Raw genomic sequence first — 17177 nt, 5'->3', positions numbered from 1 at the left:
CCCGCTTACCAGTTTCGCTGAAAGGGTCAAGTACCCCACTGTTACTACTTCCCCGTACCCCCCAAAAAATTTCGTACCCAATTTTTTTTCGTACCCATCTTTTTTCGTTCCCAATTTTTTTCGGACCCATTTTGTTTTCGTACCCAATTTTTTTCATACACATTTTTTTTTCGTACCCAACTTTTTTTGGCATAATTTGTTCTTACCCAAAATTTTCGTACCCAATTTTTTTTCGTTCCCAAAATGTTAGTACCCACAAACGCAATTGTGGTGATAATCCTCTTCAAAAGCATCGTCACACCAGTACTGTCAGTGCATTTATTTAAATGTGACCGTCCGTAAGCGTTGTGTATGTTTGTATTTTGGAATTTATTGGGTCTTTCCGAATAAGGCTGCGTTATGTGAGGACCTGAAGTGAGGACAAAAAGTAAGGACCTGAAGTGAGGACATGAAGTGATGACCTGAAGTAATGACCTTAAGTGATGACCTGAAGTTATGATCTGAAGTGAGGACCTGAAGTGAGGACCTGAGGTGAGGTCCTGACATGAGGACTTGACGTGAGGACCTAAAGTGAGGACCTGAACTGGGGACCTGAAGTGATGATATGAAATGAGGACCTGAAATGAGAACCTGAAGTGAGGACCTGAAGTGTGGACCTGACGTGAGAACCTGAAGTGAGGACCTGAAGTGAGGACCTGAAGTAAAGATCTGAAGTGAGGACCTGAAGTGAGGATCTGAAGTGAGGACCTGAAGTGAGGACCTGAGGTGAGGTCCTGACATGAGGACTTGACGTGAGGACCTAAAGTGAGGACCTGAACTGGGGACCTGAAGTGATGATATGAAATGAGGACCTGAAATGAGAACCTGAAGTGAGGACCTGAAGTGTGGACCTGACGTGAGAACCTGAAGTGAGGATCTAAAGTGAGGACCTGAAGTGAGGACCTGAAGTAAAGACCTGAAATGATGACCTGAGAAAAGGACCTAAAGTTATGACCTAAAGTGAGGACCTAAAGTGAGGACCTGAAGTGAATACCTGAAGTGAGGACCCGAATTGTTGACCTGCAGTGAGGACCTGAAGTGAGGATCTGAAGTGACGCCTGACGTGAGGTCCGGATTATAGGAACTGAAGTGAGGACCTGAATTGTTGACCTGCAGTGAGGACCTGAAGTGTGGATCTAAAATGAGGGCCTGACGTGAGGACCTGATGTGAGAACCTGACGTGAGGTCATGACGTGAGGAACTGAAGTGAGGACCTGAAGTGAGGACCTGACGTCAAGACCTGAAGTGAGGACAAGAAGTAAGGATCTGAATTGAGGACCTCAAGTGAGGACCAGAAGTGATGACCTGAAATGAGGACATGAATTGAGGACCTGAAGTGAGGACCTGACGTGAGGACCTGAATTGCGGAAATGAAATGAAGACATGAAATGAGGACTTATAATGAGGACCTGACGTGAGCACCTGAAGTGAGGACCTGACGTGAGCACCTGACGTGAGGACCTGAATTGCGGACATGAAATGAGGAAATGAAGTGAGGATCTGAAGTGAGGACCTGAAATGAGGACCTGAAAAAAAGGACTCAAGTGAGGACCTGAGGTGAGAACCTGAGTTGTTGACCTGCAGTGAGGACCTGAAGTGAGGGCCTGACGTGAGGATCTGACGTGAGGACCTGAAGTGAGGTCATAGAGTGTTGACCTAAAGAAAGGACCTGACGTGAGGACTTGACGTGAGTACCTCACGTGAGGTCCTGACGTGATGACCTGATATGAGGACCTGAGGTGAGGGCTTGAAGTGAGGACTTAAGGTTAAGACCTGAAGTGAGGGCCTGAAGTGAGGACCTGATGTGAAGACCTGAAGTGCGGGCCTGAAGCGAAGACCTGAGGTGAAGACCTGAAGGATTTGACGTAAGGACCTGACGTGAGGACCTGACGTGACGACCTGAAGTGAGGACCTGACGTGAGGACCTGACGTGAGGATCTTACGTGATGTCCTGACTTAGGGACCTGACGTGAGGACCTGACGTGAGGGCCTGACGTGAGCACCTGAAGTGATGTCCTGACATGAAGACCTGAGGTGAGTACCTGACGTGAACACCTGAAGTGAGGACCTGTCTTGAGGACTTGACGTGAGGACCTAACGTGAGGACCTGACATGAGGACTTGACGTGAGCACCTGACGTGAGCACCTGACGCGGGCACCTGACGTGAGCACCTGACGTGTGCACCTGACGCGAGAATCTGACGTGAGTACTTCACGTGAGAACCTGACATGAGAACCTGAAGTGAGGACCTGAAGTGAGGATCTGAAATAAGAACCTGAAGTGAGGACCTGAAGTTAAGATCTGAAGTGAGGACCTGAAGAGAGGACCTGACATGAGTACCTGACGTGAGGTCCTAAAGTGAGCACCTGAGGTGGGGCACTAAATTGAGGACCTGAAGTGCGTCCAAGCACTTTTAAACTTGTACATTGACATATGTTCGCATTCACATGTACTTGCCTGAAAGGAGGACCTGAAGTGAGAACTTGACGTTAGGACCTGACGTGAGGACCTGAAGTGATGTCCTGGAGTGTTTACCTGAAGTGAGGACCTGGCGTGAGGACTGAGTTGAAGGTCTGAAGTGAGGGCCTGAAGTGTTGACCGGAAGTGAAGACCTGAGGTGGACACGTGAAATGAGGACCTGAAATAAGGACCTGTCGTGAGAACCTGTCGTGAGGACCTGACGTGAGGAGCTTTAGTCAGGACCTGAAGTGAGAACCTGAATTAATTACCTGACGTGAGTTCCTGACTTGAGGACGTGAAGTGAGGATCTGATGTAAGATCCTAAAGTGAGTACCTGAGGTGAGGACCTATGGTGAGCATCTGAACTGAGGACCTAAAGAGAGGTCCTGACGTGAGGACCTGACGTGAGGAACTGATGTGAGGACCTGACGTGAGGACCTGGCGTAGGGAACTTATGCGAGCACCTGACGTGAGAACCTGACGTGAGGACCTGACGTGAGTAACTGACGTGAAAACCTGACGTGAGGACGTAACGTGGGCACCTGACGTGAGCACCTGACGTAAGCACCTGACCTGAGGACCTGACGTGAGGACCTGATTTGATGACCTAACGTCATGACCTGACGTGAGGACCTGACGTGAGGTCCTGACGTGAGGCCCTAAAGTGAGGACCTGACGTGAGGACCTGAAGTGAAGACCTGAAATGAGGATCTGAAGTGGGGACCTGAAGTGAGGACCTGAAGTTAGGATCTGAAGTGAGGACCTGACGTTAGGAACTGAAGTTAGGACCTGATTTGAGGACCTGAAGTGAGGACTTGAGATGTGGACCTGAAGTGAGGATCTGAAGTGAAGACCTGAAGTGAGGACCTGAAGTTTGGATATTGTGAGGACCTGACGTGAGATCTTGACATGAGGACTTGACGTGAGGATCTAAATTGCGGACCTGAAGTGAGGAACTGAAATGAGGACATCAAATGAGGACATGAAATGAGGACCTGAAATGAGGACCTGATGTGAGGCCTGAAGTGAGGACCTGAAGTGAGGATCTGAAGTGAAGACCTGAAGTGAGGACCTGAAGTTGGGATCTGAAGTGAGGACCTGACGTGAGCACCTGACGTGAGCACCTGACGTGAGGACCCGAATTGCGTACATGAATTGAGGACCTGAAATGAGGACATGAAACAAGGACCTAAAGTGAGGACGTGAGGTGAGGACCTGAATTGTTGACCTGCAGTGAGGATTTGAAGTGAGGACCTGACGTAAGGATCTGATGTGAGGACCTGAAGTGAGGTCCTAGAGTGTTGACCTGAAGAAAGGACCTGACGTGAGGACTTGACATGAGGACCTGACGTGAGGACCTGACGTGAGGACCTGACGTGAAGACCTGAAGTGAATGCCTGAAGTAAGGACCTGAGGTGATTACCTGAAGTGAGGACCTGATGTGAGGACCTGATGTGAAGACTTGAAATGAGGGCCTGAAGCGAATACCTGAGGTGAAGACCTGAAGGATCTGACGTGAGGACTTTACGTGAGGACCTGACGTGAGGACTTGACATGAGGACCTGACGTGAAGACCTGAAGTAAAGGCCTGAAGTGAGGACCTGAGGTGATGACCTGAAGTGAGGACCTGATGTGAGGACCTGACGTGAGGACCTGACGTGAGGACCTGACGTGAGGATCTTACGTGATGTCCTGACTTAGGGACCTGACGTGAGGACCTGACGTGAGAACCTGACGTGAGCACCTGAAGTAATGTCCTAACGTGAAGACCTGAGGATAGGACCTGAAGTGAGCACCTTACGTGAGGACCTGTCTTGAGGACTTGACGTGAGGACCTAACATCAGGACCTGACATGAGAACTTGACGTGAGCACCTGACGTGAGCACCTGACGTGGGCACCTGACGCGAGCACCTGACGCGAGCACCTGACGCGAGCACCTGACGTGAGTACTTGACGTAGAACCTGACATGAGGACCTGAAGTGAGGACCTAAAATGAGGACCTGAAGTGAGAATCTGAAATAAGGACCTGAAATGAGGACCTGAAGTTAAGATCTGAAGTGAGGACCTGACGTGAGGACCTTAAGTGAGCACCTGAGGTGAGGACCTAAATTGAAGACTTGAAGTAAGGATCTGAAATGAGGACCTGTTGTGAGGACCTGACGTGTGGACCTGACGTGAGGAGCTAAAGTCAGGACCTGAAGTGAGAACCTGAATTAATTACCTGACGTGAGTTCCTGACGTGAGGACCTTAAGTGAGGATCTAACGTGAGGACCTAAAGTGAGCACCTGAGGTGAGGACCTATGGTGATCAACTGAAGTGAGGACCTGACATGAGGACCTAAAGATAGGTCCTGACGTGACGACCTAATGTGAAGACCTAAAATGAGGACCGGACGTGAGGACCTGGCTTAGGGACCTGATGTGAGCACCTGACGTGAGAACCTGACTTGAGGACCTGACGTGAGCAACTGACGTGAGGACATGACGTGAAGTCCTGACGCGAGGACCTGACGTGAGGACCTGACTTGAGGAGCTGACGTGAGCACCTGTCGTGAGCATATGTCTTAAGCACCTGACATGAGGCCCTGACGTGAGGACCTGACGTGAGGACCTGACGTGAGCACCTGACGTGAGCACATGTCTTAAGCACCTGACATGAGGACCTGACGTGAGGACCTGACATGAGGACCTGACGTGAGGACCTGACTTGATGACCTGACGTGATGACCTGACGTGAGGACCTGACGTGAGGTCTTGACGTGAGGACCTGAAGTGAGGACATGAAGTGAAGACTTGAAATGAGGATCTGAAGTGGGGACCTGAAGTGATGACTTTAAGTTAGGATCTGACGTGAGGACTTGAAGTAAGGACCTTATGTGATGACCTGAAGTGAGGACTTGAGGTGAGGACCTGAAGTGAGGATCTGAAGTGAAGACCTGACGTGAGGACCTGAAGTGAGGACCTGACGTAAGGTCCTGACATGAGGACTTGACGTGAGGATCTAAAGTTAGGACCTGAAGTGAGGACCTGATGTGAGGACATGAAATGAGGACTTGAAATGAGGACCTGATGTGAGGACCTGAAATGAGGACTTGAAGTGAGGGTCTGAAGTGAAGACCTGTAGTAAGGACCTGAAGTTAGGATCTGAAGTGATTCTCTGAAGTGAGCACCTGAGGTGAGGACCTGAAGTGAGGACCTGAAGTGATGACCTGAAGTGAAGACCTGAAATGAGGACCTGATGTGGGGACCTGAAGTGAGAATCTTAAGTTAGGATCTGAAGTGGGGACCTGACGTGAAGACCTGAAGTTAGGACCTGATTTGAGGATCTGATGTGAGGACTTGAGGTGAGGACCTAAAGTGAGGATCTGAAGTGAAGACCTGAAGTGAGGACCTGAAGTTAGGATATGAAGTGAGGACCTGACGTGAGGACCTGAAGTGAGGACCTGACGTGAGGTCCTGACATAAAGACTTGACGTGAGGATCTAAAGTGAGGACCTGAAAGAGGACCTGAAGTGAGGACATGAAATGAGGACATGAAATGAGGAGCTGATGTGAGGACCTGAAGTGAGGACCTGAAGTGAGAATCTGAAGTGAATACCTGAAGTGAGGACCTGAAGTTAGAATCTGAAGTGAGGACCTGACGTGAGGACCTGAAGTGAGGACCTAACGTGAGGACCTGACGTTAGCACCTGACGTGAGCACCTGAGGTGAGCACCTGAGGTGAGCACCTGAAGTGAGGACCTGAAGTGAGGTCCTGAATCGAGAACTTGACGTAAGGGCCTGACGTGAGGACAAGTAGTTTGGACCTGACATGAGGGACCTGAACAGAGGACCTGATGTGAGGATCTGATGTAAGGACCTGAAGTGAGCACCTGAAGTGGGCAACTGAAATGAGGACCTGACGTGAGGACCTGAAGTGAGTACCTGATGTGAGGACCTGAAGTGAGGACCTGAAGTGCGTCCAAGCACTTTTAAACTTGTACATTGACATATGTTCGCATTCACATGTACTTGCCTTATTTTTTCACCCAAGATGCAGGCAATACGAGAGTGCATATTCTGTGTTTTAATGAACTAGACTATCTTTTGTTGTGCTCGTTTAGTGTGCACTGCTTTGCTCGTCGTCAATGTTTAATTTAATGAGACTGTTGCTTTACACAAAATCATAGTATTATTGATCAAATAAATGAATTCTTTGCTATAAAAATATTTATTGTTGAATAAATAATTATTAAAATATATTTTTTAAGATAAAAATGGCACAACGATTACACTTTATGTGATTTTAAGAAAATGCAGAAACATGTTTCTCTTCACATTTCTTAGAAAAAATGTATATGGATTTTGATTAGGGTTTCAGCTCCCATGATAAGAAACATAAGGTCCATTCTTAGAACTTATATTCAATATTAAAAGTTAAGGGTTCATTATCTGTACATTTATGATTACACTTGTTTTCGAAATACACAGTTAAGCATATTTTTTCAAAGATCATCGATCATGTGCATAATTCCGAGACCATACTTAAAATATTTAACAAGGCAAGAACGCATATTCCAATACAAATTAATTTGATGTTGAAACGCGCTTCATTAAATCAAAACATTTTAAGATAGTGTTTTTGATAAAAATGTAGACCGTAATATTTTTGTCGTCAGCCTGTGAAGTGCGTTGTTTGTGAAAATGCCGCTTGATTTGTATTTAAGTCGTAGGCCCGTTTTCCATAGGCCTAAGTTATCTCACACATTTATATTAAATATGGGCCTTGCACTGTGAAAATGGGTTAAATGCATGTGCGTAAAGTGTCGTCCCAGATTAGCCTGTGCAGTCCGCGCAGGGTAATCAGGGACGACACTTTCCGCTTTTATGATATTTTTCGATTAAATTACGTGTCTTCTTAGCAAAAATGCAGTTAAGGCGGAAAGTTTCGTTCCTGATTAGCCTGTGCGGACTGCACAGGCTAATCTATGACGACCTTTTACGCACATGCATTAAACCCCCTTTTCACAGAGCAATGCCCATATAGACATGTACATGTATATATGTGAATACTAGGTAGTGTTGAAAAAAGATAATTTTTTAAAGATGTTTAGCAAACCTTAACCTCACACGTACCGATCAGCTAATTAAGGTATCTGTAAGCACTAACATATTATAATATGAGTCATGTCATTTGTTGTGAGGTATGTGGTGAAACAAAGCTATATTTAACTTACAACTTTGAACCAATTTTTAAACAAACATGTGAGTATAAATTTAAACAATACTCGAAAATATAAAACATCATGAATTATCTACTATCGTGCATTGGATGTTGAACATCGGTATTTGTCCTTTATTATGTGTTGAAATGCAAGTTGAATTACTAGTTACAATTCAGATAACGTTATCTTTGGGCTTGTTATGTTTAAAAAAAGATAAAATGACCAATCTGCATCACTTCGCAGTGATGAAATCTTGTTTAAATTAAACCCGCACACGTAGGGACGTTTATCGTGCGTCTCTTATTATTCACGAAGCTAGTGAAATTCATAGTCATCAAATCATTAAGGAAAGCTTGTTTACTTCCAATATCAATTGCATATGACAAGTACAGGCTAAAAGGTGAAAGTGATATTTTGTGTACTAGTGACGAATAATTATTTTAACTTTATTTATATCTGCTACTGCATTCTGTGGTTGCTATTACACAGACATTAAAACAGTGTTAATTTGAGATCGAGCGACGTGAAGTCTCTGTGACATATCAAGACATTCTAAAGGCATTTGCTAAGGACTTAGCCACCTACGTTTCAAAATGCTTAAAACCACAGCGAGATATGAACATTCCATGATCAACTGAAACAGGAAAAAACCCACATCGGATGCTATTTTTAACAACTAGATAGATCAAACATTATCAAGACACACGTGCTTTAAACAGAAAGAAGACGATACGTCTTTTGACACATCATCCTTCGGTGTTTTCATGTTTATATTTCATTGAGTTTCTTAACAAACTGGAACACAACAATGACGTCTGCGGCTCAAGACATGACCAACAACTTAAAGTCGGCGGCGTTATCGGTAACTATTTTCGTCGGCATTGAGGTCGCTGTCGGCTTCGTCGGGAACCTCTTCGTGCTCTACGTGTTCCTCTTCCGGTACCATACCTGCAACTTCCGCTACTTCGTACTATGTCTGTCTTTCCTTGATTTCATCAGCACACTGACCACAATGCCAGGCGAAATATTTTCGCAACAAAACTGGTACACGTACCCATTTCCGGATATCTGCAAGGCAAAATCATTTTTTAACGTCTACACCGTTACTGGCGAAGCAGTTTGCCTTTGCATCATTGCTATAGACCGCTACCGCAAGGTATGCCAGCCATTCGGTTGGCAGATTCGTCCGCGACTAGCTTTACTCTTATGTGGATTTATTCACATCGCAGCTGTCGCGATGGCGGTTCCGGTCTCTATCCTATGGGGAGTGAATTCACATCCGGAGAAGTACAACAAAACAACGTCAGTCAATGTCACCGTATGCGAGAAGGATCAGGAATTTTTACAAAAAGACAATCCGTTTGAGTATGTTACAACGGTTGAGGTTGTTGTCTTCATTTGCCTGGTGATTATGTTTTTCCTGTACATATTTGTGGCCAAGACATTGATACTAGGTAAAAATAGATTCCAACAGCGGACAGGGTCCCAGACGGGGATCGGCTCAAACGCCCAAGTCTTGTGTACGGAAAAGGAGTTAAGTTCGGACAGAGCTCAGTCCGAAGACGGGTATTGTTCGACATCAGATGAACGGAAGAAAACTGACCCAAACGGAATACTCGATAGGGAGCAACCGCAGAACTTGAGTGCCAACAGTTGTGATTTATCAAGTGAAGTTGTCATTGAGGTGGAAGACATGAATGTAGTAACAACCAACAGAGGGGACCCGGGGCAAGTCAGTGAAAAGGCCTCAACGCAAATTGCAGCTGCGATTGTCCACCAGAGAGAAGACAAAGTCAGAAGGGTACGAAGGAAGACGCTGATAATGTTAATCCTGACCATTGTTTTCATTATAACCGCAATTCTGTACCTGACCTTACTAGCGTTAATCTCGAGGTCGAACGACATCTTGCAGAACATGGACTATCAAGGAAAGGCGGTGTATTTCTTCTTCTTCCGGTTGGTGTTTATCAATCACGTGATCAATCCGATTGTGTACGGATGTCTGGATGAACAGTTTAAGAAAGTCATGTCGGGCGTGAAACAATCCGTGGTCACTTTGTTAAAATGCGGATAGACACTATAGCACATATGTGTTTGTTTGATATAAGTGAAATTTCATCTTTATATTATTGATCGATTTCCTATTTAAGTTATTTTATTTTACAGCTAGTCGAAACACAGTATTTGGACAAAACATTTAATGAATGTAAAACATAACCCCGCCTTTTTCATAATGAAGCGTTTTATAAGATTAACTTTATCGTTACGCCATACATTGAAAATGATCACTCCTTAATCATGAAATATGAATCAATTATTATTTCACAATGTCATTGGTGATCTTAAGAAAATGCTTAACCCATGTATGCCTAGCGTCTAGAAAAAGGCCTTGGCAAACAGCGTAGACGCAGATGAAACGCCGCATGATGCGGCGTCTCACCAGGGTCTGTGCTGTTTGCTTAAAGGATTTCTGTAAGACATATTCTAAATATGTAAATAAATATACTAGACATCCCTAATTTTGGAAATAAATTGATCTAATTTTGAAGAATGGGAGAGTCCACTAGGCATAAATGGGTTAATGTATTTGCGGTTGAGTAAACATTTACTTGCTATGTTCGTTTGTATTTCAGTCGCACGTTAAATTTCGAAAAGCTGCGTTGCATACCGGTGTTTGAGCGTATTTGTGTTGTTACGTAACATTATCCTTGCATTAAAATGTGTTTTCATGGTTTCTACAACAAACGCTTTCGTTTGAACATAATGAATTCAATTTCCATCAAATGCTACCGATAAAGATAAAGGACATGGTTAGTAAAGACGAGCTGTTAAGCGGTTTACCTGTGGTATGCAATGTACGCGGTTTACCTGTGGTATGCAATGTACGCGGATTACCTGTGGTATGCAATGTACGCGGATTACCTGGGGTATGTAATGTACGCGGTTTACCTGTGGTATGCAATTTACGCGGTTTACCGGTGGTATGCAATGTACGCGGATTACCTGTGGTATGCAATGAACGCGGTTTACCTGTGATATGCAATGTACGCGGTTTACCTGTGGTATGCAATGTACGCGGTTTACCTGTGGTATGCAATTTACGCGGTTTACCTGTGATATGCGATGCCAGTTACTTAAAACTTGAGGTAAATGCTTACAATCGTCCAAAAATATAGCATAAGTTCAAATATTAAATATTTGAAGATGCGCTCGTAAAAGCGTGGAACACGCCTTTATAATAGTATACACGTCGAGGAATATGTTGAGCATGTCCACGAAAAAGAATTACTCCTTGTTACAACACAAAATCAAATGTGTTTACCATGTGTTGTTTTCAACCAACCCGTTGCATGCAGTGGGTAAGGGAAGTAGATCAATCGTTCTACTGTTAACCTTTAAACGTTATCTCATCTGTCAAACCGCATAATTGATTGTTTGAAGAGCTTTTCAAATATTCAAATTGACATATGCACCATTTATTTCCGATTACGTCATATTTTCTTGGGCAATAAGGCCCATTACGCCCAAAAGATTGCATTGATATTCGAGTAAAAAACAACAACACAATATTTATAAAAGACTTGCATAACTTTGAATATACATCACTTTAGTTGTGTGTCTGCTACAAAAGTTAACAAAAAATTAGACATACGTTAAAAATAACATATATAAGTGAGACCATTATGAATGTTTGGATTCAATAGTTGTTAGATATCGTAACTTTGAATATTTATAAATAAGCTAATGAAATGCTTTTGTCTCCAATATTAACTAGACATTCGGAAAGCATTTGACAGTTAAATGTGTATACAGTATAATTATTCCGGAAATCTTAATAAACCAATACAGTTTAAATAAAATTTATGTTTGTATCTCGGATATATTTATTCCGAATTAATGTTAAGTAGAATAATCATAAAAAATATCTGTGTTTAGATTATTGATAAATGAACGCGAGATGTAGTATAATTAGTAGGAATAATAACGACCCGAGTACTGACATGTTTTGAATACCAGAAAACCATTGTTATTGATAACTTATTTGTTTTCGTAAAAATAGTTGTTAAATCGAACGCTGTAAAGTTTCATGAATTTCGAATGTTCTCACTTGTCGTGATCTGGTCAAATGCCTTTTATAGGTCTAAATGTGCGACCGATCCCTTATTAAGCTGTTTATATGGATTTTTGAAGAAATAAGCATTTCATAATACACATTTTAGCGTACTTTTATCGGTAAATATGTTCCTGGTAATTCATCGTTTTTGACTAAGAAGAAACTCAGTTATCAATAGTTGGCGTAACACCTGCAGATGACAGATAATATACCTGCACAATTCCACTTCTTAGACTGGTAATTATCAATGAAATATGTGATTTTTAGATTTTCTAGAATCTATTTTGTTTATAAATACATGTAGTATATCATCTGTATTCTAATATCTCATAAGCTTTAAATGGCCGTAGAAATGAATGCCAAACTGTGGTTATATATGTGTGCATCCGGTATATAAGTGTGCATCCGATTATGCCTCAGTCACAAATAATCCGGTCGCCGGCCGATGTGTCCGATCTCCAGGCATCGGGAAGACTGGACACGTCGGAGCCGTCCGCCGTCCGATGAGTGACAAAGTTTAAAATATCAGTCACAAATAGACACCGATCACCGTCCGATCAGCGGCCGACGTTTTTTTCCGCTCATCGGGCTTGCGCCGGCCAATGATCGCACGCACATCGGGTCATTTTGTAGCATCGGGCGGCGTCCGGACTGATTTTTTATATCTCAGTTTGTTTTACCCGACATCGGGCCCGGGAAGGAATCGAGTTGAGATCGAAAAAAGACCGGACGATCAACGAACGGTTATCGCCCGGCGTGCGCCCGACATCGGATTCATTGTACTTGTATCATAACGAGCATCGTCCGGCGTCCGTCGGGCATCGTGCGGAGGCCCTCCGGCAATCAGACGGTCGCCGGCCGATGTAAGTGCCTCTAGGAAATACCTTTACTTTTGCCGATACACTTTCAATGAATCCGATGTCGGGCGATCGGCGGGCGATGCCCGTGCGTTGATCGTCCAATCTTGTTTCGATCTCAACTCGATTCCTTCCCGGGCCGTGAGACTTAAAATTAAACGGACGCCGCCCGATGCTACAAATTGGCCCGGTTTCCGTGCGATCATCGGCCGGTCGCCAGCCCGATGAGCGAAAAAATACGCCGGCCGCTGATCGGACGGTGATCGGTGTCTATTTGTGAATGAGGTATAACTTAAAACATGTTATTACGTGTTTGTTCTATATTGATTCAGTATTTACGTTCACATTATTATTCAATATCGGCCAAGGTTTTTCAAATCACATGATCAATCCGCAGTGTTCTTATCGTCCTAAGGAAGCAAATCGGATTTCGAGTATATAAACCGTTTACATGATCTGCCTTCGGGTAAACACTTTTTTAATTGAGATATGTGACATCTCTGATTTTAGGCATGGGTAAATTATCTAGTCGGTACGTAGAGTTGATGGATTTGTTTTAATACAAAGTATGGATGGATATAAAAAAAGTACAATATAACTTTTAAAGTTATCGCAATGCGATATTAAATAGGTCGTGATGGGGTCCGAAGCCGAGCTGTTAGAGGAAATGAACAAAAACATGGCATTGGCGGTTTTACCGGTCACGATATTCGTCGGCATTGAAGTCGCAGTCGGCTTCGTCGGGAATCTGCTAGTGATATACGTGTATCTCTTCCGGTACCATACATGCAACTTCCGGTACTTTGTACTGTGTTTGGCGCTCCTTGATTTCGCGAGTACCGCGACAACGATGCCAGGCGAAATAATAACGCAACAAAACTGGTATGCCTACCCTTTACCGGTTTTCTGTAAGGTCAAGTCGTTTTTCAACATTTTTACGGTAGCAGGTGAGGCGCTGTGTCTGTGCATTATAGCTGTCGACCGATACCGGAAAGTATGCGCGCCGTTTGGATGGCAGATAAAAGCCCGGCACGCCTTACTGTTGTGTGGTGTCATCCTCGCCATTTCCGCCATCCTGGCGTCTCCAGTTCCGTTCTTCTGGGGAGTCACAAAACAGGCCACCCGTTACAAGGACACCGTTGTCAACGCGACATTGTGTGAGAAAGATAGAAACTTTATTAATTCAAACGCTCCGTTTATTTATGTTACCATCGCCGAGGTGGGTATTTCCATTTGCCTACTGGTTATGTTTGTTCTCTACATTTTTGTGGCAAAGAAGTTAATACTAAACGAACGCAGATTTCGCCGCCATTCAGTTCCCAAATGTGCGTATGTCCGTACAAGCTCCACCCCCAGTACCGCGAACGCACTCGGTTCGGTAAAATCGCGGACAGAAGAAAGCTATTGCTCGATGTCTGATGAAGTGACACAAGTACACTCGCAACAAGAAGATGCGTCGGAAAAACAAATTTATCTAGAGACAGAAAATAGCTTAGATTTTTCCAGTGATATTGCAGTTGACATGGAAGATGTTAGGTCGGAAACGATGGAGACAGTTGACAAATACCATCCTGATCAGAACCGTACCCAGAAGTTGAAAACTTTTAAAGAGTGTTTAAAGGTGCATCGTCAGCGACTTAACAAGGTCCGGCGCAAGACGTTTATTATGATCATCGTAACGACGGTGTTTATCATTACATGCATCCTGTACCTCACTCTTCTAGCATTCATCTCAAGAGCAGACGACATCTTGTGGCACATGAACGACAACGAAAAAGCGGCGTATTTCTTCTTCTTCCGGTTGGTGTTTATCAATCATGTGATCAACCCGATCATATACGGATGTTTGGACCAGCAGTTTAAAGCCGTTCTATCAGATGTGACACACTCGATACTTCGTGTTTGCCATTTGAAATCAAAAGAGCTCAATAGAAAGTAAAATTATTTGACCGAAAAATTGGACCCATTTTTACCGTCTCAAACATTCGCAAATAATATATCTCAATTTTAAACATTTATTGACATTTTCGTTGTACTTAAACATACTAGAATGCCTAAGTTTATTTGATTTTTTTGTAAACTTGTTCAGAAATAAGTGTTTAATCTTTATTCTAATGCATTGTGTTCGATTTCAAAATGATTAGACATATTCAATTAATTTGCTTGTTGGTATTAAAAGCAAAACTAAAAATCAGTCACGTTGTCAGGTAGTTCAGGAAAGATCAAAGTGGAAATTTGGTTTCGCAGATTTTGCAGGCTGATAACTTGTTTTATAAGAACGTTCATGTTGCTAATCTGTGTAATTATTTATAAATATTCTATTGGTCTTAAACAAGGTGTCTCACTAACGCCACTTGCATTCCGCATTTTTTAAAGATTGGTAAATGATATCAGGTTGTTGTAACAGTGACTTCTATTGTCTGTAAAGATCTATATTATTTATGCTATTCTATGAATGTATAGTATTATCAAATCATAAGTCTGGAATACAATATAATTGTATAGTAAGTGCACCTATCTGTAATTTCATGTAATGATCGTTTACGTATTAAGCCTACACTGTTCTTGTACATGTGCAATTTATAATGTTGCATACTATTTATATTTATTTCGAGTATTCTGCATTTAGAATGTCATAAACCATGCACTACAATATGAACATGTCGATTTCTTCCTGTACTATGTACAATCTATTTGTCATTTCATCATTCAAATTGATACGCCGCATACATCTCATTTAAGTCAAGCTTTGGTCAATTATTGACATACGTATGTGAATTTAGTATTTAACAAACCCGCTACTCAAGAGGTTTTGCCGTGAAATAACTAAAATACTGTTTACAAAATATCAAGTTTTACCCCAAAAGTACTAATCTGATAACAGCAGTCAACTTATCATCCTATAGAATATGATGTGCATCCAAAATATTACCGTGACAAACGAACCTAGTTATTTTCCCTTAGACGTTTGAAGGGCTGCTTGCACTGGATTTAGGTATTGCCAAAAACGCGCCAATATTCGTAAGGCCAAAAAAATAGGTCCGTTTCGTGTCGCCCGATCGTGTGTCCCGAATCGGCGCCGACCCTCAACTTTTTATAAGGGTCTCAAAAAAAATATTAAAATTTAAAAAATGTTCATTTTCGTTCATGTAAGATGGAATATCAAGCAAACAAAGCATATATAAAAATAAATATCTTATTATAAACTTGTGTAGCCTTCCATTTTAGTAACATCCCCCCCCTCCCAAAAAAAAATAAATCAATAAAAATAATCCCTACCTACCAACCCTGTTTTTTCCCAAGGAGACCAGAAACGGACATATTTTTTGCATAAGCTACTTCAGCAAAACTCTCAGCAAGGTCTGCTATGAGGTTCTATTTTTCAATATTCATGTCAAGGCGAAAGTGGGTTATTTGTTTCAACTAGGGTCTTAAAACATGCGGGTAAAGCATGTCCGCTGAACTTGTTGTTGTTGTTCACTTTTTGCCTTTCATAAATTATTTCCCACTTTTTAGAAAATGTGAAAACACGTATACATTTGGGGCTTAAACAAGAAAATACAAATACAGAGAGAAATTTCAACATATACCTTTAATTGTGTTAAAGATATTGTACTTCATAATCAAACGATAACGGTAAATGAACAGATAGGCCTATACTAATGTTGAATTTATTGAGAGAAAACACGTATCACAACCAGGATGTAAAAATATACAGTGTGATTAGAGTATTCACCAATGCAAACACATTTTATCAGAAATTGGTATTACCCTTGTTCCCCAGAGATTATTTTATCAAAAGGAATCCTACATACACAGAGATAATGTTATCCTATATGATGTCACATTGACCCAAAAAAATCACAATTTTTATTATCGTGTTTTTTCCTTGTTCGATACTTATAAAGATAACATTCGAGTTATTTTAATTGACCTACTTCTAACTATTTTATTAGGCTTGTTTGTTTAGCGATTTTGAGCGAAATACAAAAAATATGATATCATTCGGATTTGTAGTTTTGATAAACCTAGGTTAGATCATTTCATAACTTACAAAATTGCAAACACTCATTAGGTATTGTGAATGAAATCAAGTGAAAAACAAATCATTCTATACTAAAATGATGGGCGCATCTTCAATTTCATTACCTTTATTAAGACCTGTTTAAAGATTTATAAGGGGAAACCACTGCGATGTTTTGTGGATGTTAAGCCACAAGCTTTGTCGCCCGTTTTAAATTGAGAAATAATTTACAGCTTTGAGTTGCTTAATAGGGTCAATCCCCACGCAGAGTTGTCGTTCCATGCTGTCACATACTATCTCTGCTTATCACAACAAAATCCTTCAAGATTTTAAGGGATTTTTTTGTTGAAGTATTACATTATGAAAAGTAGTTTCAGTTTCTTTTATATTTTACCACGTTGCTCGGCTATCATCATCACAACAGGGATTTTAACCAGCTATGCTGGTGCCAATCAAATCTCTGCGCGGAGTTTGT

The 17177-nt window shown here is 42.2% G+C and overlaps 3 protein-coding genes across 3 annotated transcripts; 2 read left to right on the top strand and 1 right to left on the bottom strand.

Moving 5' to 3' along the window:
- Positions 1 to 369: 369 nt before the first annotated feature.
- Positions 370 to 5285, bottom strand: LOC127857207 (hornerin-like). The gene is made up of 10 exons (XM_052393622.1): positions 4907 to 5285; positions 3716 to 4477; positions 3509 to 3663; positions 2835 to 3430; positions 2498 to 2678; positions 1813 to 2354; positions 1454 to 1552; positions 1034 to 1201; positions 514 to 903; positions 370 to 409 (listed from the first exon to the last, which is right to left on the bottom strand). The coding sequence occupies exons 1-10, from the start codon at positions 5283 to 5285 to the stop codon at positions 370 to 372; spliced, it is 3312 nt and encodes a 1103-aa protein (XP_052249582.1).
- A 3230-nt stretch (positions 5286 to 8515) lies between these two features.
- LOC127857206 (uncharacterized) lies at positions 8516 to 9781 on the top strand. Its single transcript, XM_052393621.1, has one exon. The coding sequence runs from the start codon at positions 8516 to 8518 to the stop codon at positions 9779 to 9781; it is 1266 nt and encodes a 421-aa protein (XP_052249581.1).
- Positions 9782 to 13077: 3296 nt separating this feature from the next.
- Positions 13078 to 15333, top strand: LOC127858633 (D(1A) dopamine receptor-like). The gene has a single exon (XM_052395848.1). It carries the CDS (start codon positions 13316 to 13318, stop codon positions 14615 to 14617), a length of 1302 nt encoding a protein of 433 aa, XP_052251808.1. The 5' UTR covers positions 13078 to 13315; the 3' UTR covers positions 14618 to 15333.
- The last annotated feature ends 1844 nt before the right edge of the window (positions 15334 to 17177 follow it).

This window comes from Dreissena polymorpha, chromosome 14 (assembly GCF_020536995.1).
Source record: "Dreissena polymorpha isolate Duluth1 chromosome 14, UMN_Dpol_1.0, whole genome shotgun sequence".
In the NCBI taxonomy this organism is placed as follows: Eukaryota; Metazoa; Mollusca; class Bivalvia; order Myida; family Dreissenidae; genus Dreissena; species Dreissena polymorpha.
This window is presented reverse-complemented; position numbering and strand designations above follow the sequence as displayed.

Excerpts from the sequence above, each read along its gene's own strand:
- LOC127857207 (XM_052393622.1), bottom strand. The coding sequence starts at position 5,285 with ATGTCCTCACTTCAGGTCCTCACGTCAAGACCTCACGTCAGGTCCTCA. Across the intron at positions 3,664-3,715 it reads ACTGCAGGTCAACAATTCAG|GTCCTCAATTCATGTACGCA; the intron begins GTCCTCACCTCA and ends TCCTCATTTCAG. Across the intron at positions 3,431-3,508 it reads CACTTCAGGCCTCACATCAG|ATCCTCACGTCAAGTCCTCA; the intron begins GTCCTCATTTCA and ends TCCGCAATTTAG.
- LOC127857206 (XM_052393621.1), top strand. The coding sequence starts at position 8,516 with ATGACGTCTGCGGCTCAAGACATGACCAACAACTTAAAGTCGGCGGCG.
- LOC127858633 (XM_052395848.1), top strand. The coding sequence starts at position 13,316 with ATGGGGTCCGAAGCCGAGCTGTTAGAGGAAATGAACAAAAACATGGCA.